Source organism: Carlito syrichta, unplaced genomic scaffold (genome assembly GCF_000164805.1).
Source record: "Carlito syrichta isolate Samal-C Ts95f unplaced genomic scaffold, Tarsius_syrichta-2.0.1 Scaffold312386, whole genome shotgun sequence".
Lineage (NCBI taxonomy): Eukaryota > Metazoa > Chordata > Mammalia > Primates > Tarsiidae > Carlito > Carlito syrichta.
The window spans coordinates 1055015-1079286 of NW_007256482.1; the positions used below are offsets into that span (position 1 = coordinate 1055015).

At 38.7% G+C, this 24272-nt stretch overlaps 1 protein-coding gene across 1 annotated transcript in view; it reads left to right on the plus strand.

Moving 5' to 3' along the window:
• Positions 1-24272, plus strand: part of FBN1 (fibrillin 1) — a 191910-nt gene that overhangs the window by 114962 nt on the left and 52676 nt on the right. Inside the window, exons 8-13 of the mRNA XM_008069902.2 lie at positions 3289-3414; positions 10670-10795; positions 16502-16660; positions 20736-20915; positions 22074-22214; positions 23873-23992. Of these exons, the coding sequence (XP_008068093.1) occupies positions 3289-3414; positions 10670-10795; positions 16502-16660; positions 20736-20915; positions 22074-22214; positions 23873-23992 (852 nt within the window). The remainder of the gene's footprint in view (positions 1-3288; positions 3415-10669; positions 10796-16501; positions 16661-20735; positions 20916-22073; positions 22215-23872; positions 23993-24272) is intronic.

Sequence of the window (24272 nt, forward strand, 5' to 3'; positions counted from 1 at the left end):
CTTCAGAGCTCTTTTTTTTTTTTTAGCAAGTTGCAGTATTTTCAGAAAATTCAGGATATGTTTTTCAGAGGCAAATAGATATAGCTTGGCTTTGTTCTATATGTTAATTCTATGGGTAATATGCAATGAAACAGAACTTTAGCATAGTCACACAGTTCTGTAAGCCTCCATTAAACTATATGAGATGGAAAGAAGACCCCCCAAAACTGGAACTCATTTATTTATTTAAAAATTGTGTATTTATTCTTACATGTATGAACTTCAGTCACCTTCAAAGTACTCTCAGTTTGATGCAATACACCTATCAAGATGCTTTTTCCACTGCTCAAGACAGTTTTTGAACTTGTCAATTTTGATGCCTATTAATGCTTCTGCCATTTTTTATTTCACCTCTTCCACATTAGCAAAATGTTTCCCTTTGAGGACTTTTTTCAACCTGGGAAACAAACAAAAAAAGTCACTCAGGGAAAGATCAAGTGAATAGGGAAGGTGGGGCATGGGGGTCATGCCCTTTTTGGTAAAAAAATGCTGAACATTCAGCGTGGTGTGGACAGATGTGTTGTCATGGTAAAGAACCAGTCATCCGATTGCCACAACTTGAGATGTTTCTTCTGCAATTGTGATACATCCTTCTCAAAACTTTCCAATAAAAGCTTTGGTTGACCATTTCATCTGGGGAACAAATTCTGAGTGTTCTACAAAGGATCCACCCTCCAAAAGATAATTCCGGGTTTTTTTTTTTTTTTTTTTTTGGTTCCCCTCATACTTCAGTAAATTACATTTCTGATACTGTCAGTCCTGGCCCCTAGCTTCCATGTACAAAACACAACTCCTTCGTATGCCCTTGAACATATCCTTCTGAATATCAGGAGAAGCTAAAAGTCACTCTGAAACCCTAGGATTATAAAGGGATAGATTGTAGGATTTTATAAAATTAAGAGTAAGTTTAGTTCTTCTTTGGTGCTTTCTTATTTTTCTCATTCTTAGAAAGTCCCAGTGAGTTCTGAAGAATTTGTGGTCTTGGGGTTATGAAATTAGTTAATATCCATGAACTTGTTGATGGTGACCAGAGCCAGACTTTGACTACCCAGCTGTCTATCAATGAGCCATAATCAGAGGTTAGAATGCTAACAGAACTGGGGGAAGGAATGAACAAGGAGAAGGAAGAACTGCCTTCTCTTTAGTTTTGCTGTTTATTTCAGAAGGTCTGGATTTTTCCAGTATTTCTTTCCTGTTCCTTCCTGTCTCTGCCATTCAACATCCAGGACCAAAAACAAAAAAAGGTGTTTTTTTTTTTAAAGAAAATTTTGAAAAGCTGTAGAATCAAAATGGCAATTGTATCGCCACTTTGAGAATGAAATATGAAATTCTTCGTGTTTGGTTGTTTTTCAAAGAGATTCTGCCATCAGCTCGGGGCTCTCTCTCCTTGCTGGTATTTTCAGTTTTAGACCAGATGTGGGGTACTATGGTCAAATGGGTCATAAAGGAGCTTCTTCTGTCTTCAGTCTGGGAATATACATCCAGTGGAGAATTGCTTTCATATATGTTTCCCATTGGTCAAAAGACACCAACAAACCATCTAGTTTTACCCATGTGTAAAATCTTGATTTCGAATAACATTTTAATAAACATACTCAAAAGAATGGAAAATTCTTGTCTGAGACAAAACTGAAATTGGCTAAAAATATAATCTAATTATATTTCACATATAGTCACTCATTTGTGGTTTAAGACACTCCATTTAAAATGGGGTTACTTTTATGACAAAATAGTCTTTTTAGGATCCCTTTTATTATGTGCTGACTTTTCTCAAGAACACAAATTAAGATCGTAACAAACAGCAATTACTTCGTTGCATCACTCAATGAAGAGTAAAACTAAAGAGTACACTACACTAGACTTCTAGGTTTCTAAAAGAATACCCAGAGAAGGGGACACAACATTAAGACTATTTTCTTGGGGGTTCTTTATTCAATCAGACTTTTCTGTGCTACAGATGAGGAGATGAAGAGAATGTGTGTGTACTTTTACAATCTTTACAACTGATTGTAGTGAGCCTGGAATGATTAAATCTGTTCCTGGAAGTTTAATATTTGGGGTTGCACATAGTGCCCCAAGTTAGTTCTTAGTTGCTGAGGATACAACAGTGAAGAAAACAGACCAAGTCCCTGCTCTCTGGAAGCTTATATTGAAGATAATCAATTTATAAAACAAAACAAACAGCCACATATTAGGTCACTTGGTGGTTAGTTCTAAGACGGATGACGGGAGCCAGGGTCTAAGTGCTGCTGTTGGACTGTCCAGGAAAGGGCTCTCTGCTAAAGCAGCACTGGAACAGATACCCAAAGGATGGGGCAACATGAGCCCTGCAGCCCACTGAAGGGACAATATTCCAGGCAGAGGGCAACCACTACAGAGACCTGAGGCAGGTGCACTCTTGTATGTGAGGAATCTAGTGTGGTGGGAGAAGATTGAGAGAGGGAGGAGGGTGGGCGATGAGGTCAGAGAACAGAGAGGTCATGTAGAACTTTCTAGAACTTAGCATAAACTTGAGTACTGGGCTGGGGAGAGACATAATCTGATTTACTTTTAAAAGGGTGTTCTGACACCTGCTCTGCCAGCAAGGTAAGTCTGAAGCTGAGACCATACATTCGTCTGGAGATCTGTCTTACTGCTTGGTCTAATTTTCTGAGTTGTTTAATTTTTTTTCTGCAACACAATTCTCCTAAATGTAAGGTGAACATTTTCCACTTCATTTGTTCAAAAACATTAGCTGTCTGGTGTAGTCTGAGCAAACTTGCATAAATTATATTTTAACTAAATCATTCAGTACAGCTTTTAAAGGCAATTTCATCATAGAAATGTATTGCATTTTGAGTTTAAGGACTTCTTGAATAACTCTGATTATTACCACCAATCTGGAGATAAAAACAAAGCAGTGACTCATAGCCGTTTAATCATTGTATCCCTATACTTTGCTGCACACATAGTAAAACCACGAAAGTTAGTACAGACGTTTTCCTCTATATGAGGGAAGATGGAAGGTAGGAAAATAAAAAATACTTGTGGCTCCTTATAGAATATTATTGACCAAATTTTGTTAATATCATAATTTATTTTACATAATGCAATTGTGAGAAATAGTTTTTATCGTCATATTCCAAGTATTGTGATGGACAAATAACTCATTGATATACATGTGATAATGTAATTGTGGACAAACTATCACATTTTCTTCTGCAATGAATTTTATATGAAACTTTCTCTCTTTCTTCTAAAATCTGACAGATGTGGATGAATGCCAGGCCATCCCTGGGCTCTGTCAAGGAGGAAATTGCATTAATACTGTTGGGTCTTTTGAGTGCAAATGCCCTGCTGGACACAAATTTAATGAAGTGTCACAAAAATGTGAAGGTAAGAAATCTCATGCTTTGCAGTTAAGTGGGGGAGGAAGCAGGCAGAATTCAACATCAGTGACAGGCTTGTTTGCAAATTATTCCTAAATCCTTTTGTCTTTGTCATCCCTGAGCATGGGTAAATATAATATTCCTACCAGGAATAATATGCCTTTGTGCTGTTGAACCAGAAAACCCTGCAGCTTTTTCCACTTTTATAGACCCCAAAATAAGAGGACCATCTGAATCAAATTAAATATTAAAAACATGAAATATTTTTGAACCAGTGTTTGGTTTAAATGTACAAGACACGTGTTTTTGCATAGTTTTAGAGACATGAATTTAAATTTGATCATTAGTTATCATTCAGAATGATATATCTTCTGATGTTTTTCTAGTTAAAACATACGTTTGATTTTTTTTTTGCGTGCAGTGGGGAGATATATTAATTCTTATATTTATGCTCCTATACATGCATATGATTTTCTTTTCTGAGAAATGAAATATACCTATCAGATGAAAACCTTTTAATATTAGTTAAACAGAAAAGTAACTTGAGGTGGATTTTTAAATTTGCATTTAGTTTATAGATTGAGTTTCTAAAAATGTGTATATAGAGGATGTGTTTCTGCTTACCACTACTGCCATTTGCCAAAAAGAGGCCTGGCTTCCAAGTACAACAATGTCTTCATGAGAGGCAAGCATCCAGAAAATATGTAGGCAGTATTGAACTCTTTTTTTCTTTGGTGACTGCATGTAACTTGTCTATGGTGACGTCTGACAGTAATGTAGCAGCATTCTCAAGGATACAGCTCTTACCACGCTCAGAAGAGAAAACTTTTTTTCTCCATTTTCAACTCATTCTACCTGGTGTGATCTGTGGTTTCATTTGTATGTATGCATTTTTTATTGAAAACAGTTGCTGTTATATTTATACTTCTAGACTGTAGCAGTGAGGAATAATTCATTCTAAGTTATTTGTCTTAGGCTTGATCATTAACCTTTGTTGGTTTTCCACTGCATATCACAGGAGTGAAAGACAGCTTTAAATTTAAGGTGAAATTCCTAAATTACATGTCTACTTGCCCTAAAACGGAGTAATCTAAATCTGATAGAACTATCTTTATGGGTTGGAGTTGCTTTTAGATTATTAATCATCATTGAATTTGTAGCTGATATTGCATTCTTGAACATGTTATAAATAGTTATTTGAGAGAGTTGTCAAAAATACTTGTTCTTTCAGAAGAAGTAGGGCTTCTTAAAAACCTTTTAAGTTTCAGTAAACAATAAAGTTGACTCTTGATAGGCCAATGTCTTTTAGAAGTTGTATGATAGATCTAAGTTTGTGGTAGAGAGTATTGATACTGAAAGGGACAAAGAACTCACCTAGTTCCACCCTTTGATATTATAAATTAAGAAACTGTGTGTGTCTTGGGTATGTGAAGCGCCCTGTGTGAGGTCATATGGATTGCGCTAAAATTTACCTTTTTTGACTCACCCTCCAGTGCTTATTGAGTAATAGTCCATTGTCACCTTTCCTAGATGAAAGTTATTACCTCTACTTTAACAACTATAACTCCTAATATCTGGAACTGTTTTAAATATTCTGGCACAGATTTTCAGGTCTTGTCATACATATCATTTTATGACATTTATTTAATAAGCTATTAAGGTTTATCACATACAAAAATCTATGTCACCAGGGTGTTGTGTCTTATTGTTTAGGTTTCCTCAGTTTAATTTTAGCTTCAAAACATATAGTCAGCTTCAAGATTTATGGCAATATAATTCAGATGACTTATCCAGTCTGTGTTTTGTTTTCTGAAATCATAATAGCTTTTAACTGTCTCTTGCTTTTTACTAAGACCAGTTGGTTAACAGGAATGGTCTATGGATGTGGAGGAATGGTCTACAGATATGGACTAGATAGGAGACTTAGATTTAATGCTCTGACTAAAAGAAAAATGATTCAGATGCTTTTATTAAAGCTAAGAAACCTTTTATAGTGGCATCTCTAGTGGACCAAAAATTCATTCCGAGAATTATTTAATCCATTTCCACACAGACATTTTTTTCCCCAGCTACATATTGAAGTTAATAGCAAGATGAAAACATGATATTTTTGACTAGGCTTTTTTTTCTTTGCCATTTACTGTTACATTAAATTTAGATAATGTTTTTTCCCCTATTTTTTTGCTTTTCTATGCAAAATTGGTACTAGAAGAGAATGTCCTGTTAGTGCTATATGTCTTCTGGCCTGGAGGCTAGTGTGAGCATTGTTAACCTGGCTTACTACGCTTGGAAAGTCATCAGAAAGTCCTCTGAGAACTCTTGGCTAGCTGACTTCACTCCCTTGACTACCTCGCTCATTTCCAGTGCCTCATTCTGGAAATACCACGACTTTAAGGCATAAGATGGTCTCTAGATGGTTGACAGAGGGAACCCAGAAAACCTGTTCCATAACCACTGAAAAGATATTATGTGTCCTAGGAAGATGGTCAGGCATAACAGTGGGGTTCTGTGCCCTTTTGAAAATTCTTCTGGTACCTTTGTCATTATTTTGAGTGACTTTTTAATGTATCTTCCTCTTGAGTGAGAGAGAAAGGAATTAAGTACTTTTTATAGCACTTAAAAAAATCCCAAATCAATTAAGTTGGTTTTAGCAAATTTACAAGATGCTAACCATCACCCCCTCAGATCTGAAAATGACTTTATTCAAACAACTTTCCATAAGATCTCCCTTTTGCAGAATTTTCCCTTCCTTCCTAAAATATTCCTCTCTTCCCCAAACCTGAAAAAAATTGTTACTGGACTAAGTTTTATAAAAATATATACAATTGGGATATCTTTGAAACATAAATTAATAAGCTGAAGTGATTAAATAACAATTATTAAGTTTATATATTTAAGAAGAAAAGGATTGAGATTTATAGCTGTGATTGGAGAAGAAGGGAAACAGAGTTCATGCCCACCTTCTCTGTTGATCTTTCCGATGACTGGAGAGTGTGCATGCTGAAAGAACACATGAGCCTTTCCCTTTTGGAAACCAAGTCCATATTTGCATAGGTTACTGTGGGAGGAAATTCAGAAATAAAAAGTGTAATTAAGGGATTAAGTTTTATTTCTGGAAGAAGTCCCTTGGAATCCTAATTAACCACTAATATTTTGGGATTTAGATTATCGTCAGCCCAGCCTTTAGCAATTATAATAGCACTGTGTGATGCAAAGGACCTTTTAAAAATGTAGCTGTTAAATCCATGCACTCCCTAATATGTGAGCCAAAAACCTCAGAACTTCCCCTTTTCAAAATAATGGCATAGCTACCTGATGGCTACTTACTATTAGGGGCTCTTTCCTCTCGGGCTCCAACAAGAATTCCTGGAGGGGCTTAACCCAGTGCCACAGATGGGGCTTCATCCTTGCAGCTGGTGGCAGGCCCTTGACTATTACTGTTCAAGCTAACTGGCTTCCTATACAATTAGTTGAACAAAATCTCTGTGGTAAAGGTAAAGGAGCCCTGGAAATAGAGTGAACCTGGCCTTCATCCTGGTGAAGTCCCTATTCCTCTGTGTGATCTTAGACAAGTCAGTTACCATCTCAGTTACTTCAACTTTCAAATAAGGAGGCTAAACCAGATGACATCTGTGAGTTCTTTCCAGTTCCAGAATCCACACTCCATCTTTGCACTTCTTATCCTTGTCAAGTTGTGATCAGACAACTGATGTGGCACGAATAAGAAACCACAAAGGCAGGCATGAATGGCAGTTTTTCATGACATGACTTGAATCGACTTGCTTACTTGTTAGTCACATGTTTTATCCTGGCTTGTGTTTGTATAATAAAACAGAATTAATCTCAGATTCAGTGGCATGCATAATCATACATGTCACATGTTACTTTTAAACAGCTGCCGCAATCTTCTTCTTCTTATTTTTTCTTTCACTTTGTTAGTGATCTAGACAGTCAGGATGAAGTTAACTGTCAGGATCAAGTTTCCCTTGTCAAGTGCATAATCTTGGATGGATCTTCTGGGTAGCTTCTAGTGTCCAGTCATGCCTGTCTTGGAACAGAAACCAAGCTCCATCTGTCTGCCCTCCACACTCTCTCCTCTCCCTCTGCTTAGAGGAGCCCTAGGACAGGGAAGTGGCCTAGAAATGGGCAGAATGCCCAGGAAGACAGACAAGACAGAGGAAAGCGAAGGAAGAACAAGAACAAAGAACAGGGGCAGTGAACAGTGAGAGAGATACCTCTCTTCTTGGGGGTCACAGCAAGAAGCCAGTGGGGCCATGGGAGCTACCAGAGGACAACCACTTCCTGGAAGCTCCACCTCCTGCTTCAAGGAAGCAGGGAGAAGTGTCCAGAACACAGAAGTAGCTCTTCTGGGCCAAGTTCCACCCCCATCAGGCCTCCCACCTGATTTACTTTTACTGCTGGCATTTGATACAGCCTGACTTACCGAAACTCTGAAAAAGTCACCATTCTCAAATTCTCTCTTACTTGAGATGCCTGAAATTCTATTAAAAGGAGATAAACACTGAGTGGTAAGAACTTGGAGAAATGATACATCGGTGTGAATAAGTTTCAGAGTGTGAGTGATTCCAAGTCAAATGCCTTATTCTGGCTTTTTACCATCAAGAACTTCCACTGCAGCCTGGTAATAGGAAAAGAACTCCTGCTTTCATTGTTTCAAAGCCATGGGACTGAGAAGCAAGGTGATGTAGGAGAGTAGAAAGCACTAGACACCTGAAGGAAAAAGTGTGTTATTGAGGAAGGGACATATTAAGAATTCGAAGTCATTTAAACTCCTTCAGATGTAACAGCTTGGCCTAGTCCCATTTTATTGATTGATTGATTGATTGATTATTGATTGATCTTTGTGACAATCCTGACCTGCTGGCCTTTTTGAAGGCATGTACCTAGGTGGAAACTCCCCCACTCTCCACCCCGAGCTCCTACCAGTTGGAGACTTGGGTTTAGTATCACTTTATAAATGATGAACCTCCTTGCTCTTTTTAATTCATGCCAGTTTTCTGAAGGCCTCAGTGTAATATAAGAGGTATGCCTCGGATCCACAATTCTACCCCTATCATGTGGATTTAGATGAGTGGACACACATAAAGCATTTAGATAATATCTGGCACTCAACACATTCAAACTCTCATTATTATTATTATTATCATCATCTTCAATAAAGAGTCCAACTCTAGCCAGCATGTGAAACATGTTTTCCCCCATCCTACTGAAGTCAATTCTGTTTTTTAAATCATTTTTCTAGTATATGCTGTCACTTAACTTTTTTGGATATTGATGTATGTTAAGGGTCCTTAATATGGATGGTAGTAATTTATATTCACAAGCTGAAGAAGTTTTTTAGTAGACACTGTTTCTTCACTTGATCTTTGACAGGTGCCAACAACTCTGACATTCATTTTTAGGATGCTTTGATAAAAGCATATTCTTCTTAATCCTTTGCATTGCACTTGCATCTTCTTCTGTCCTTAAATGAAGTTTTCAATCCTGTAGGCTCTTTGAGATACTTTTGTTTTTGTTTGTGGTAAGTAGAAGTGTGGCTGCCTTGAGCTATTATGTCATTCTAGAACCTTAGACTCTGTCCTTGGCAGTTTCTTTGCCTGACACTTTCACTGACTCCAGTGAAATTTTTGTTTGTCACAATAGCATATGCACCTTTACCATTATACAACTTTGCAATGACAATGCTGTTTATATTAGCATTGACTCTGATAAAAGCAAGGAAACATTGTTTGGTTTAGTCTCTAGCCTAGCATAGAAGCATGGTGATTTTGCTTTTTAAAAGGTTAAGCTGCATGTAAACACTGTCATTGCTGCCTTTTTAATGGACAGGGTGAGCTTGAGTCAGAAGACACTTGAATCTGGTCCACTTAGAACTCTGTTTTGTTTTTAAAAATGAAGAGCAGTATTTAGCCTGGAGAAGAAATGTACTTATTTTGAGATCATAAGCCTTTCCATTTCAATGGTGTCAGCTTGGCCATTGTAATACTCCCAGGAGGCCTGGGTAAAACCCCACCTTCTCCTAAGTCAGTGGAGAAAGCCCTGCTGGTCTTAGAAATGAGGCCATGCAGATTTCCTGTGCTCTGAGTAAGATCTCAATTCCTTCTCTCCTCCTACTGGTGCCACAATTATTGACATTTGCCAGTGTGTGGCTCAAGCTATTGACAAGTTCCCCTTAAGGAGATATCAGATTTGTCCTAAGGGACTTTACTGTTTCCTTGGAGGAGACCAGGGCTGGCAGGACCTGAGAGCTAACTCCAACTGTGGCCTCTGTAGCATTCAGGATGTTTATTAGGAGATGTCCTAGGGTGCAACACCTGAAGAAGACAAGGGAAGGAGGCAATAATGTGCAGATGAAGAAGCTGAGCAGGGGTGCAGCCCAGCAACAGCCTCAGCCAGCCCAGAGAAAATTGGGGAATGGGAGTGGACTTCAGAGTTGTTCCCATTGCATTGAGATGACTAGACCTTTATCCCTCATCCACAATTGCTCATTGGTTGTGGGATGCCTGGGAAGTGTATGACCTTGGGCAAGATGACTCTCTGTGACTCAGGCAATCCTTGAAGTGGCCAAGGACCAAAGGCCATCTGCTGTCAGCATCCCCAGCAGCTGGGGTAACCCAAGTCCTTCTTTGAGGAGGATCTGGGTGGAGCACCCAGTATCACCAACATTTCATTTACCAACCCACAGAAAACCACTGTAATGATAGTTTGGGTGCCACTGATAACACCAAGTTGGTACCTTTGAGCTTTTTACTCAAGCTGGCCAAGTCTTGGTCAGCACTAAGATCACAGGGTCTTCTCTGTAGGACTTTAGGATCTGCTCTGAGGAAAATAGATTGAGAAGAAATGCAGGAAGTGGTACAGAATATAGAATAATTAGTAGGGGAGTTTAACTTAGCAAAAAACATGGAAACAAAAGGGAAAACAAATTTTTAAAATAAATGACATTTGAAATATTAACATGCTGTAGTTGCTTGGTGAAACAGCAGTCCATAGTTTTAGATTTTAAAGAAGGGTGATTTTATTTTGCCCCAATCTCTTGAATTTGGTAAGTCCCTTGGGTAAGTCTGTGTTGAGAGAAGCAGCATCTGCTCTTTGAATGGACTGTTCTCTGTGCAGCCTTTACTTTGTAAAGATGACTGTTTCCAGGACATGATTTGACTAGTGTTGACATCTGAATCCTTGTGATGGCAAACAGTTTTATACTGTGTTTTTGAATGCTGACACTCTTCTTTATGTTCTAGATATTGATGAATGCAGTACTATTCCTGGAATCTGTGATGGAGGTGAATGTACAAACACAGTCAGCAGTTACTTTTGCAAATGCCCCCCTGGTTTTTACACCTCTCCAGATGGTACCAGATGCATAGGTAGGTTTAATTCTAAACAGCACGCATGGTTTGTATAAATTGGTTCTATAGTGAACATCTAAGTTTGTTAAGGAGGACAAATATTTTATATCATTTGAGGTAAAATGTACATTTATAGAACGGTATTAAGTAGTTGGGTACCCTCCGAAAGAACAGAGGCATCTTGTGGTCTTGCTTGGGGAATTTTTTTTGCCTCCCTTAAAAGAGGGACAATCCAGGAGAACCTGAGATCTTCTCAGTCTGTAAATTAACGTTGTAGTTGAACTTTGAAACCATCCTCGATGTCTTTCTCTTTTTACCCCTACCTTCAGTCATTTCCCAGAACCTATGTTAATTTAGGCCTGAAATTTTGCAATAATCTCTTAATTGGTCTCCTTGCTTCCTGGCTTCTCTACAATCCATCTTGTCAGATTTATCTTCCTAAAATAGTGCTTTGATTAAATAACACTCTTGCTTAAAAACCTCTGGTAGTTTGCCAGTAGGACTTGGAAATTAGTGGTTTTGAGTGTATGTCCCAAGGATCCTTCAGTTGCTGCAGAGTCCTCCAGGACTGCAGGAATTGGGAGGGAGACAGTGAAAAGGTGGAGGATTGAGTGGAGAGGGCTCCTGTCCCCAGCCTCCCCCATTCTGCTTTCATCTGTTGCATCAGGCTTCCATGCAAAGTATCAATTAAGTATGGAGTTATGTTGTTTAAAAAAACAGATTTGACAACTGCTGGATTTAATGATTGTTAAAACTTCCTTCAAAGTCCAGTATTCTCTATTAAAATTCAAGTTCCTGAGTGCATAGCCTGGTAGTTAAGTGCTTCACTCTCAGCCCCCTCCTCTCTTCCTTGCTAACCTGACAGCCCAGTCCTGCCTCTCACCCCCAAGTGTGTCATGCATTTGGATCCCTTCATGCCTTTAACCAGACAAGTTCTACCACTCAAAACACTCTTCTCAACTCAGGTCCCCTTTCATGCTTCTGTTCGGGTTGTATATCTTTAAGGACATCCCAGATCAGCTTACGATCAGCTTACCTGAAAGCAACTTCTCAGCTGAGCGTGGTGGCTCACACCTGTAACCCCATCACATTGAGAGGTGGAGGTGAGAGGATTGCCTGAATCCAGGGGTTCAAGACCAGCCTGGGCAACTTGGCGAGACCTCATCTCTACAATAAATTAAAAAATTAGCCAGGCATGGTGGTGTACACTTGCAGTTACAGCTACTTGGGAGACTAAGGTGGAAGGATCACCTGAACCCAGCAGGCAGAGGCTGCTGTGGCCGTGAGCATGCTACTGCACTCCAGCTGGGCAACAGAGTGAAACTCTCAAACAAAAAGAAAAGAAAAGAAAAAGAAAGCAACTTCTTCCTTACCTGAGGCTATGATTCTCATAAATGGCTGTATTATAGGGAAAGCTGTGTGTCTGCATAGTTTTGTCTTCCTAATTAAGTTGTAAGTTCTCCTTAAAGATTATTAACTGCTATCCTTGTAACCCCTGGGGTTCTCAACATACTTCTTTGCATGTAGTAAGCACTCAGTATTAGTTGAATACAAAATGAGTAATTTATTATTACTAGGGCAATGCTAGGGAACCCGTGGCACATAGCCTTGGGAAAGAGGAGTGCTATCTTTCATGTTTGTTTCTGGTCCATATTTTCAAAAACACTCAGTATCACATTTCACCACAGGCCATGATTTCAGACCAAAACTGAATTGCACTTGAAATTCTAAATTCCTTTTGATTGAGTCACATCTAATAAAAACTGAGGACAGTCTCTTACAGTTGACATTTGAATAAGTACAACTAGTGAGGGAAGTGTAACTGGACTTTTCCTTAGAAATGGCAGTGATGTCTGGATTGTCTGATTTTCTGGAACTTATCACAGTCACTGGAACTACAGTGAAAGAATGGCAAGTGCAATTCATGTAACTCCTTTTTCTTCACAAACTGTCCCAATGAGCATATGACGTCCAGTGGGTATGCTTTAATAGAGGGGTAGATCAGAAGCTTTTCCTGGCCAGACAACAGGTAGGGTTTTTCCCCCCAAACCCTGTAAGACAGCCCCAAACTACGTGAAAAAGGTGTCAGTACATTTACATATCAGATGATTTACATTTTAAAAATTATTTTCTTTTTATCTAATAAGTCCATACTATTTACAAAGCAGGAGGAGAAGGGATCATAATCATGGCTCATCTCCTAGGTGTGAGGTATTTTATGTAAATTATCTGACAATGTTCACAGCAGTGTTGCAGATGGGAAGCAGCTGAGATTTAGAGAAGTTAGGTAAATAATTTGGTCTAATTGCTTAAGCAGGTAATAAGTGAGGGAATTGAGATTGAATGTCTTCCTCCATTGCCTCCTGCTCATCAACTGCTGATGCAATCAACTTTTTTTTGGCCATACCCCTAGGAAAGCCCTGTTTCTCCTTCACTGGAACTTGGTTACCCATAACTAGCAACATATTATATAAAATGACCCAAGCGACCTTTTCCCCTTTCCTAGCATCCCTATTTTTCTCTATTATAAACCACAGAGACCCTTAAAATTGTCCCTAGTGGCAGTAAAATAGAAATAGTCCCCAACTTATAAACAAATCCAAGATGTATTTGTAAGTTGATTCTTTGGAATTAGTTACTCTGACCTACAGCAACCCCCCTATGTGGATAATGGTAGTAGTATCTTGATATACATCTCTTCTAACAGTGGAATCTCAATGATATCACTCTTTGCCACCACTTTCTGAGACTCTCAGACCTCCCCAGCTCTAACAAGAGCTTTGTCCTCTAAGCTCTTGCAGTATTATTTTACTTTTTTGTTCTGTCATCCTATGGCACTTTATAATACTTTATGTAGGGTTGTCTTTTCACATCAGTGTGTTCTGTCTTTTTAACTTCTAGAAGTCATAAAGATGTCCTGTCCTTAGGTGAACCTCATACCTCCTCGCTCCTGGTTGGACACAATGGTGTTCATGTTTGGTTAGGAGTAGCCTGTTGACAAGCAGGGATGACCTGCAATCATCCATTTAGTCCATAATATATTTTTTGATATGAAGTGATTTATGGGTCCTGAGAATAAGGACCAAATGATCCAGAAAAAGAGAAAAGAGCAATGTTTCTTACTCGTTTTCTGCCAGATGTCTTGGCCAGAGCTGATTTAAAATAGAGAAAGGTATGTATGATTCCTTCTAGTTCCCTTTATGTCCTCCAGATCCTGATATTCTTCTCCTTCAGCTCCTATAGATCTTCAGCATATCCTACAACCACCCATTACCCTATGTGCAAAATGGCCCAGCACCACAATGGTTCCTTCCCACTTGCTGTGGCACTGTTTCTAATGAAGAGGAAAACTTCAGTCTGCTGTGCCCCAGGAGTCAGTTCCTTCAGATTTCCAGATTTTTTTCTTCCTTTACTTGTTAGCCCATAGATTTTCTTTAAAATTATAAATTGGGTAATTTGAATAAAGGTTCTCCTTCAGAAAAAAAATCAGCAAAATGATCATTGTATGTGCAGGTGCCTTATGTACAATGGGGCCTGCCAAAAGTGACTTGTAAGTTTTTTTAGCCCCAACATTCACCATTTTGATCAAGAGTCTGTGACCTGTTGGTTTAATATGTAAGTCAGTCAGATGGGCAATAACATAGTATCATAGTGAATTTGCAAGATAATAGATATTAGCCCACAAAGAGTTTACTGTTGGCAGCTGTGGGTCCCAGTTTTTCTCTGAAAGATAGCCCATGCTGAAAATTATATGTACACATTTTATAATTTGGTCAAGTGTTTACATTGGGTTTCAACCACTAAATTCATTTGAAGCTGGGATATAAGCCAGTTTTGAATATCTCTTCCTATTCTCAACAACCTTTGGTTTCCGTGCCCCAAATATTTACTAATTCCCAAGTATATACAGTATGAGTGGTTTTAAGGCATTGCAAATTAGAATGTAGAAGGTTCTGTTTCTCCACCTTTTTCACGGGGGAGGTGCTACCCACGGCTTCACAGAGCCTACTTGTCTGTACCCACTCTCCAGCCATTTATCCTGGACCAGGCTGGAATAAAACTTGTTCTGCCTATTTGCTGAGACTGTTAGTCTGACCAGAGGTACAGGAACTGGAACCACAAAAAAAACCCTGGAAAACACATTTATACTTGCTAGAGGTTTTAAATACTTTTCTGAAATAATCTTGTATCCTTAAAAGTGACCCATAATTTTCTTTTATGGTTTGTCTAGGTTTGTTTTAACCTTCTTTTCTTGATGTTAACAACTTAAATGTTTCTAAATTAGCCTTGTTTTTATTTTATTAATTTTTCGAGACCCTCATGATTTGAAGGTCTTGTGTTCTTAAGAACGATGTAGATGACAACAATTACAGGTGTGATCTGTGTATGATGCAGTTCTAATGGCAACTCGGGTAAATGAATAGATTCCAGAAAATATAAGAGATGGCACCCAGGGAAATATCCTAAGATAATGAAAATATAAAGAAAATACAGAGGTTTATACAAAGAGTACTGTTTTTTAGGTACTGCTTTTTACTTAGTTCACTTATTACTACTGAACAGAAACTTTTTCAGAAAGGACTGGTTCTTTCTTATTCAACTTCAAGTTTAATATTCAGAATAATAAGAAGCATAACAATGGATTTTTAGCTATTAAAAAAAACTCTTCACTTTACAAAAGGATTTACCACATATTTCTTTCAATGACAAGTATATTTAAAGTACTATTTACTTTTAAAAACTTTTGTGAACTATACAGAAATGCATTTTATTTGAAGAGAGTTGTACCCTCATCACTCATATATCAGGTAGATAAAGATGTTTTGCCCTCTGCTACCTACCTCCTCTATTTCATGGTAATATCTCAAAGGCATATGGAGCAGTTGGGTTTTTTCTATGTCATGAAGTCTTTTTGGTAGCTCAGAGTTGTACTGTAATGTGTCAGATGTTGTCATGACAGTCAGACATGATGTACCCCAATAAAAGTGATATATAGAAATATGCCTCACCATGTTGCTTTAAGATGATACCTTTCTGGGGCGGGAGGGAAGACTTTCTAGAACTGTTGTATCCTTTGGGACTAATAACCTGGATTCATGTGTATTTTGAACTTGTAAATAATTAGTACCATATAAAATCTGTTAGGGCCCCAGGACAAAAGGAAATATTGATTAGTAAGTATTGGATTTGAATGCAAAGTGACTTGTTCCTTTAAAAAAAAAACTTGCATGTCTGACTCACAGTTTCAAACTGAAAAATAAGAAAGATCGTTCAGAAATGTAGACTATAGCACAGACTTAATGTTGTTTTAAAATAGATTTATATAAATATTTGCCTAAAATGGCTCAAATTAAGTAGTTTGAAACCAAGGACAACCCAGTCTCTCTTCAGTATAGAGACGTGTCTTTATAAATAATTAACTGTCACTGCTAGTATTTTTCTTAGCCTCTCTTTTCCTATGGCACATATGGTTTTAATCATTCTTTCCCACCTTGGGTATGGAAGGTGGGACTTTGGCCAAGTGCACCAGCACACCGGGCGAAAGGTGTGAAACAATGGGTTTTGGACTGAGCATTGTTTCTATGCAGCTTCCCTTCCAGGGTACAGAGTGTGAGCTAATCCTACCGTAGCCCAAGTGTGACGTGTAGAGGTGCTGGGGCAGGGGAGTGTTGCTACAAGTTTAATCACAATGATGTTCGTGTGTGTGTATTTCTGTTCTCTCAGATGTGCGCCCAGGATACTGTTACACGGCTCTGGCAAACGGGCGCTGTTCTAACCAGCTGCCACAGTCCATAACCAAAATGCAGTGCTGCTGTGACGTTGGCCGATGCTGGTCTCCAGGGGTCGCCGTCGCCCCTGAGATGTGTCCTATCAGAGCAACTGGTAAGAGCCCTTCCAGTTATCTGTAGCGTATCCCAACCCAACCCTCACAAGCCCAATGGCAATGTGCATTATGCAAATCTAATGAAAACCAGATAAGTAGTTAGATTCCAGAAAATATAAGAGATGATGTACAGGGAAATTTCCCCGGAAAATGAATAGAGAAAATACAGAGGTCTATACAAAGAGTATTGCCTTCAAGTACTGCTTCTTACTAAGTTTTCTTATTACTACTGAATAGAAATCGTTTCTGAAAGTACTTGTACTCTCTTATTCTCATTTGAGTACCCAGTGGCTTTCGTATAGTACTCAAAAGCTTGGTAGGATAAAACTCAACTGTCTGAGAACTTTTCAGGAAAGTTATTTAGGACACACATTTGCCCTTTCCCTAACTTTCCTCTTCCTTGTTGCCAAGTCTTTTGAATTTTTGCCTTCACAGTATCCTTCCATTTCTATTAAAAATGTATTTTCTCTAGTCTGGACTGGTACAGTAGCCTTCTAACTGGTCTCTGTGAAAACCACAGTTGTCACATACCTTTCCCAAAGTATGACTCAATGAAGTTCAGCTAAAAAAATTATGTCTGGGGGAAAATGCAGACAAAGATGTCCAGAAAAATTTCCCCAGGATTAACTCAGGCAATATTCAGTTGTCCAGGTCACTCCATTTCTTGCAAAGAAAATTTTGCTACTTAGCATAACATTTAGAGTCCCCAAATCTGATTCCAGTTCATCTTTTAATTCTTGTTATTTATAGTAATCTTATTTTCTAGTTAAATTATATGATTCAGTTTTTCTTGCACACAATCTGAGCATTTCTAAACTAAATCTGTTCTTTTTTTCCCTACAACTTCTTCCTAAATCAGGTCCTTACCCCCTACTCACTACCCTTGTCACCTTTGCCTGTTATATGCCCTCTTGTCTGTTAAGGATCTGCTCAAACATGACCTTATCCATAAATTTCCCAAGATAACCTCAGCTGGAACTGTTCCTATCTTCCTCATGTTCTCATGGTTCTGGTTTGCACTATTGCTATGACATGAATCCCATACTGCTCTGCTTCTTCCCTGTGTGTGTTCTCGTATTGCTTTTTTACTACATAATAAATCTTGTTAGGAGAGCTCACTCATCATTGCAGACCCGTGTCTTTCATGTTCTTTATACTTCCACAGTGTTTGACAAAATCTTTCTTCTAGAAGGCATTCAGTTAGAGTGAACACCTTTCTCACCAGTTGAGCATATTTCAAACCATCATTTTGTACGTAGTAAATATATGCAATTTGTATTTGTCAATTTAAAATAATACATAAGTAAACAAAACCCACCTCCTTAAAAAAAAAAAACTCACCTTCTTTAGTCCAGTAGGGGACCATTTAGTAGAAACACATGACTTCCTACTAAACCATATGGCTTGGGTACCAGGAAAATCAGTTTTTAAATGCATATGTTAACTTAGGAATCAGCAGCTATGGATTCCTTCCTGTGTTTAGGCCCTAAATAGAGAAAGGACTAGAGCAGATTTAGGTGCCTGAAGGAAGACCTACTTTGGGACAGATGGAGCAGAAGATGAGGCTTCCATGTGTGGCTTTACAGGGAGCTGCTCTTTCAGGTGTACCATTGAAAGAGGCACAATCCTGAGCTAGGTTTTAGGCAAAGCAAATTGAGAGAGCAAATTAATTTTCAGGTGGATTTTTGCTTGCACAAATGTTCTTGTACCCATGCTACAGATCTCTATGTTCTTAACTTACAGAAAATGATGATACAGGAAGAATTTTAGATTGGTCAGTTTTTCACTCTTTAAAGAAAAATCAGAATCATCTCTGGGTTAAATGGAGATAGGAAAGATGGACCTTAGCTGGACAAAGTTAGTCCCAGATTGCTTATCCTGAATGTAAAGGTTTCATGGGAATGTTGTTAAATCTGTGTGAAGTAGAAAGACTTATAGGACTCAGTCTTATGCACTTTTCTAGAGAAGTTAAAAAAAACTTAATGGTATTCTTGAATTAGCACAAATGCTGATATGCTATTCCACTTCCTTTATATAAATCCTGAAAGTCTTAAAAAGAAAGTCTGAATTGCTGCTTATAAGTGCTTGGAGACAAAGTGAGTTTCTTAATATGATTGCCATTCAATTAAGTCCAACACATAGTTAATGAATTGCTCCTGTGTGCAATTTGCAGGAATAGTCTGATAATGAGAAGCAGTCATGAGTTAGATATGACCCTTGTCTTTAAAGACCACACAGTCTTAGTGGTAAAAATTTGGTAGACGCAGGTACCCAGGGAAGGGAGGATATAGCACGTCAAGATGGTAACTCTCCAGGAAGAATCATTGGTGGTTGACAAAAGGAATTGTAGCATCCCTAGTCAGGGACCAGAAACAAGATATAATTCCTTTCCAAGTACAGTCAAGTACTACAGAATCTGAGTTGAAGTGCCAGGTAAATAATAATTAAAATGTTGTAGTATAATTATCTGAAAACAAAACAACATAAACTTGACCTGAGTCAGAAATGTCAAATATGATTGAAGAAGCTTTAGAAATGAACCAGAAAGTGTCAACAGGGTTTATGGTAACTAGGCATATTTAACCACAAGTAAATTGGTAGAATGTTGTGGGAGGTTAAAATATGAATGCATTTCAGCAAGATATATTATTTTTAGAATAAGTTAAATTTTAGTCTTTAAAGAAAAGAAAAATGTTAGTCTAATTGCTAGTAATGGCTGAAACTACTATAGAAAGTATCTGTGGGTAAAATCACTGTTGGACTGTGGTACAGTTGCCAACATTCTAGCCAGAGAGGAAAAAGGGAGAAAGTTTAAAGTTACATAGTTACTTTACTTATAGAGTGGAACTATGAAAAAATATGGCTATTTGTAGTAAACACGAAAATGAATAAAATAAATACATCTCTGGAAACCTAGATACTGTTTAAAAACACCTTTTTGGAAACTCAGATTAAAAAATGTGTCACAAATCTGAAACTTATTTATTCTAATAAATACCTAGCATTGTGGAAAATAGTAATTATCCTAAAAATGTGCAAACATAGGAAAATTGGTGATTGTCAAGGTGTACTGGTTCAAAGGGTCACTATGTGGCATTAATGCCAGGCTCACTACCCTCTGGTATTTTTCCTCTCCCATGAGCCACTTCTCCATCTATTTTGCTGTCTTTTACAAATTGGTATTCCTCAAGGATCTGTCTCCATACTCCTTTCTCTTCACCTTTCACACCTTTCTTAGATGAGCTCATCCACCCCCATGACTTTAAATATTACCTGTCTACTGATGACTCCAAAACTTATTTCCAGCCCTGGTTCCTCCTCTAGGCTTCAGATTCTCTTATATAACTTCTGTGTGATATCTCCATTTGGATATCTGATATCACAAAACTCATATGTTCAAAATGGAACTTGGCTTCTACCTACCAAACCTGACACCACCATACTTTTTTCCATTTTGGGCAAGGGTTCCACCATTCACCCAATTGCTCAGCCAGAAAACTAGAGGTCATTCTTGATTTCTTGTTTCCTCGGCTCCGACATTTACTACTTCACCAAACACTACCCATGTATCTCAAATATGCTTCAAATTTGTTCACTTCTGTCCAGTTCCATCACCCCCTCCCTTGTCCAGATATCCTTATCTGGCCCTTGGTCTTCTGTAACAGCCTTGCCTCCCCCCAGTGTGTTCTACATATTTCAGTAAGAGTAATCATTTGAAAATGGTCATCTGATCATGTCCCACCCCCGTGCTCTATAGAGTCCTGTGGGATCCAAAGGTGAGACAGATGGAGAAAGTAGAATCTTATGTTTTCCATGATGTGAGTTTTGATGTAGATAAAGACTTCTTAGGTTTGGGGAGGGACATGGTTTTGATTTTGAATTATCGTTCCAGGATGATTGCTGCTGTAGATATTAAAAAGGGGAATGAAGTCAGTTGGTTCTTTTATCCAGTTGACCTCTGTGTTTTGAAGGTCAATTTTATTTTAAAAAGTATTTAAGAAGTGAGAATGACTTCTGTGGACCTATGACTATAAACTACAGCTCAACTGTTGTGCTGTTTTGTTGTTTTCCCAGAGGATTTCAACAAGCTGTGCTCCATCCCTATGGTAATTCCTGGGAGACCAGAATATCCTCCCCCACCCATTGGCCCCATTCCTCCAGTTCTCCCTGTTCCTCCTGGCTTTCCTCCTGGACCTCAAATTCCAGTCCCTCGACCACCAGTGGAATATCCGTATCCATCTCGGGAACCACCAAGTAAGAATTCAAAAGTCATCTAGTTATTTTTCTTACATTAATCAAGCTCACATTTTGTGTTTGTTTATGCTGCTTTAGTCATTAAATAAATTTACCAATTGTTAGATTAAATTTTTAGTTTCCATAGCACTTTGTATATGTTTCTCAATTTTCCTATTATATAGAAAGACAAGAGAGACTTTCACATTCCAGTGTTTTTTGGTTATTGAGAGGTATGGGCAAGATTTAAATCAGATTCATAGGAAGAATTAGTAGAGGAGGTATAAAATTATACTTTGGGTTATACAGTTTGCAAAGCAGCTTTGTAAGTGGTTCAATAACCAATGTCTCTCTTTCTTGGTTCTTTCTCCAAACTGGAGACTTGACAGTGAGGTAGTGGACGAGGCGGAGAGAAGTAGGCAGGGGAGCAGACTGCAGCTAGGCTGCATACCTCCCCTGTGCACACAGCACAAATGTGATCTCTGTTGTCAGGGTGGAAATATACTCTGTTGTCATTCACCAGATGACCTTTGCCCAAAGAGTGTCCTCCTTCCTTCCTTAAAAAAAATGACTAGCCGGGCTCGGTGGCTTAGCCTGTAATCCTGCGCCTTTGGGAGGCTGAGGTGAGTGGATTGCCTGAGCCCACGGGTTCGAGATCCGCCTGGGCAGTGAGACCTCATCTCTACAATAAATCAAAAAAATCAGCCAGGCGTAGTAGCGCATGCCTGTAATTCCAGCTACTTGGAAGGCTGAAGCGGAAGGATCGCCGGAGCCCAGCAGGTAGAGGCTGTGGTGGCCAGGAGCGGCCACTGCACTCCAGTCTGGGTGACAGAGTGAGGCTCCAACTCAAAAAAAAAAAAAGTTACTTATTTATTGTAGAATTGTGGGATACAAGTGAAAATTTGCTACTTAAGTAGGTTTCATGCAGGTGAAATTTAAGCTAGGTGGCCCTCACTCCCCCGGTAGTGGACCAGGTACCTTTGTGTTGTCATGTGCTTCCCCCCCTTCCTCCCACCCCTAGTGGTGTCCAGTGACTGCCGATCTCATCCCTGTACTAATGTGACTATGTTCCTTCCTTCCTTTATGATTTAGCATCTTGTTCATTATTGTCAGATTAGGTACCGATGAAAGGTGCCATAGTTAAAATAATCTTATTGGGGTTTAATATTGTTCTTCTAGGGGTGCTGCCAGTCAATGTCACTGATTATTGCCAGTTGGTCCGCTATCTCTGTCAAAATGGACGCTGCATTCCAACCCCTGGGAGCTACCGGTGTGAGTGCAACAAAGGCTTCCAGCTGGACCTCCGTGGGGAGTGTATTGGTACGTGATCCATCCTAGATTGGCACCTAGAGGCTGTTGCAATTATGTCCCTTGACAATATTGGTTTTCTATTGCAGCTGTCATAAATTAACTCAAACTTAGTGACTTGAAACAATACAAATGTAGTACCTTTCAGTTCTGTAGAAGTCCAACACAGAGCTAACATCCAAGTGTTGGGAAGGTTGTGTTCCTTTTGAAGGCTCTTGGGAAGAATCCATTTCCTTACCTTTTTCAGCTACTAGCGGCTACCTGCATCATAAGCTCATAGCCTTGTCTTCCATCTTCAAAGTCAGCAGTGTAGCATATTCGTATTTCTCTCTTATGAGTCCCTCTTCCATGTTTAAGGATCTTTGTGATTGCATTGGGCCACTTGTATAATCCAGGAGACCCTCCCCAATTAAGGTTAACCGGTTAGCAACCTTAACTGTCTCTGCAATTTTAATTCCCCTTTGCCGTGTAACATATTCACAGGTTCTGAGAATTAAGACATGAATATATTTGGTGGCTATTATTCTGCCTACTACATTGACTTAACTTTCACTGTAAAATTTTCATTGCTGGTGACTTTAAAACCATCCTACCAAAAGCCTGACCATTAAAAGAAAGCATTAAAAATATCCCTAAAAGATGAAATTTTGCATAGTATACTAGTCTAAATGGGTAACTTACCAACTATTTTAGACTAGTTATTAAAAACTGAAGAGAGAAGCTTTAAATTGCTGATAGGGCATTTAAGCTGGTGAAAGGAGGAAATGGAACATAAGAATAATGAGTAAATGCGTTGGATTAGGTAAGAACACCTTGTTGCCACTACTTTTTTTTTTTTTTTAATAAACTTACCTGTAAGTCCTGTAATTATGAATTGGTCAGAAATGAGTAGTTCTTGTGTTCCCAGGTTTCCTAGTGATATAAATACCCCTCCTAGAGGTCATCCAGAGCTGGGTAGAAAAGGGAGCATTTAAAAGCTCAGGGGTGGGGAGTGTGAGGTCAGACCTGCACCTGCCACTAAGACTGCACGTTGACCAGTGGATTATCTTCACTAGATTTTAGCATTCTCATCTTATAAATAGGGGAATATAAGCCAATTTATCTCTAAGTATGCTGATAGTTCTAACTGACTGTAAAACTAGTGTGAGCCCATGTGTTGAGGACACCTGGGAATGGGGTGGACTTTATGGTGGATGAGAACTGTCCTTTAAACAACAGCTACTTCATGTTTTGTTCTAACATTTTTAACAGAACTCAGCAGGAGATGCGTAGATGTGGTTAGGCCTTCTTTTTATTGGAAAAAATAGAGCTTCAAGAGATGTTCGGAAGCCCATCCAGAAGGCACTTCCAAGATGTTAGTCTGTTTGATTCTCTTAGGGCAGACTCAAGGAAAAGAAAATGTTCATTAGCTTGGAGTGCTGAGTTGCTACATGTTTGGAATTTTTCTCTGAAAAATGACCCATGAAATTAATGCACTTTAACTGCTCAACCAGTCAGTCTTCAAGTGGCTAGAGACATGGTACTTTGTAGTAGAAAGAAGAAAAGATTCTTTTATTATACCATTTATTCACTAAAATAAAAATGTTTTATATGTGTAAAAAAACAATAAAGTCTTAGAGTTATGAGCTATTATTATTTAATCTCTCACTAAAATACACTGTGCTTTGCAGATGTTGATGAATGTGAGAAAAACCCCTGTGCTGGTGGTGAGTGCATCAACAACCAGGGTTCGTACACCTGTCAGTGCCGAGCTGGATATCAGAGCACACTCACGCGAACAGAGTGCCGAGGTATGGAACTGGGGCAGAATGTGGGGTGTATATGCTAAGTAGGGGGTTGACTTTGAAAGAGGTCAGCAGAGTTTACTCTTGCCAGAAGTTACTAATACAGTCCCTTTGCTTTTTGCACTTAATTCCAAATTTTGTCACTCTGAAGGACAGTGTCAAAAATTTTTCAAACATTGAAAGGATTTTATTTATTTATTTTTTGAGTTGGAGTCTCACTCTGTCACCCAGACTGGAGTGCATTGGCCGCTCCCGGCCACCGCAGCCTCGCCCTGCTGGGCTCCGG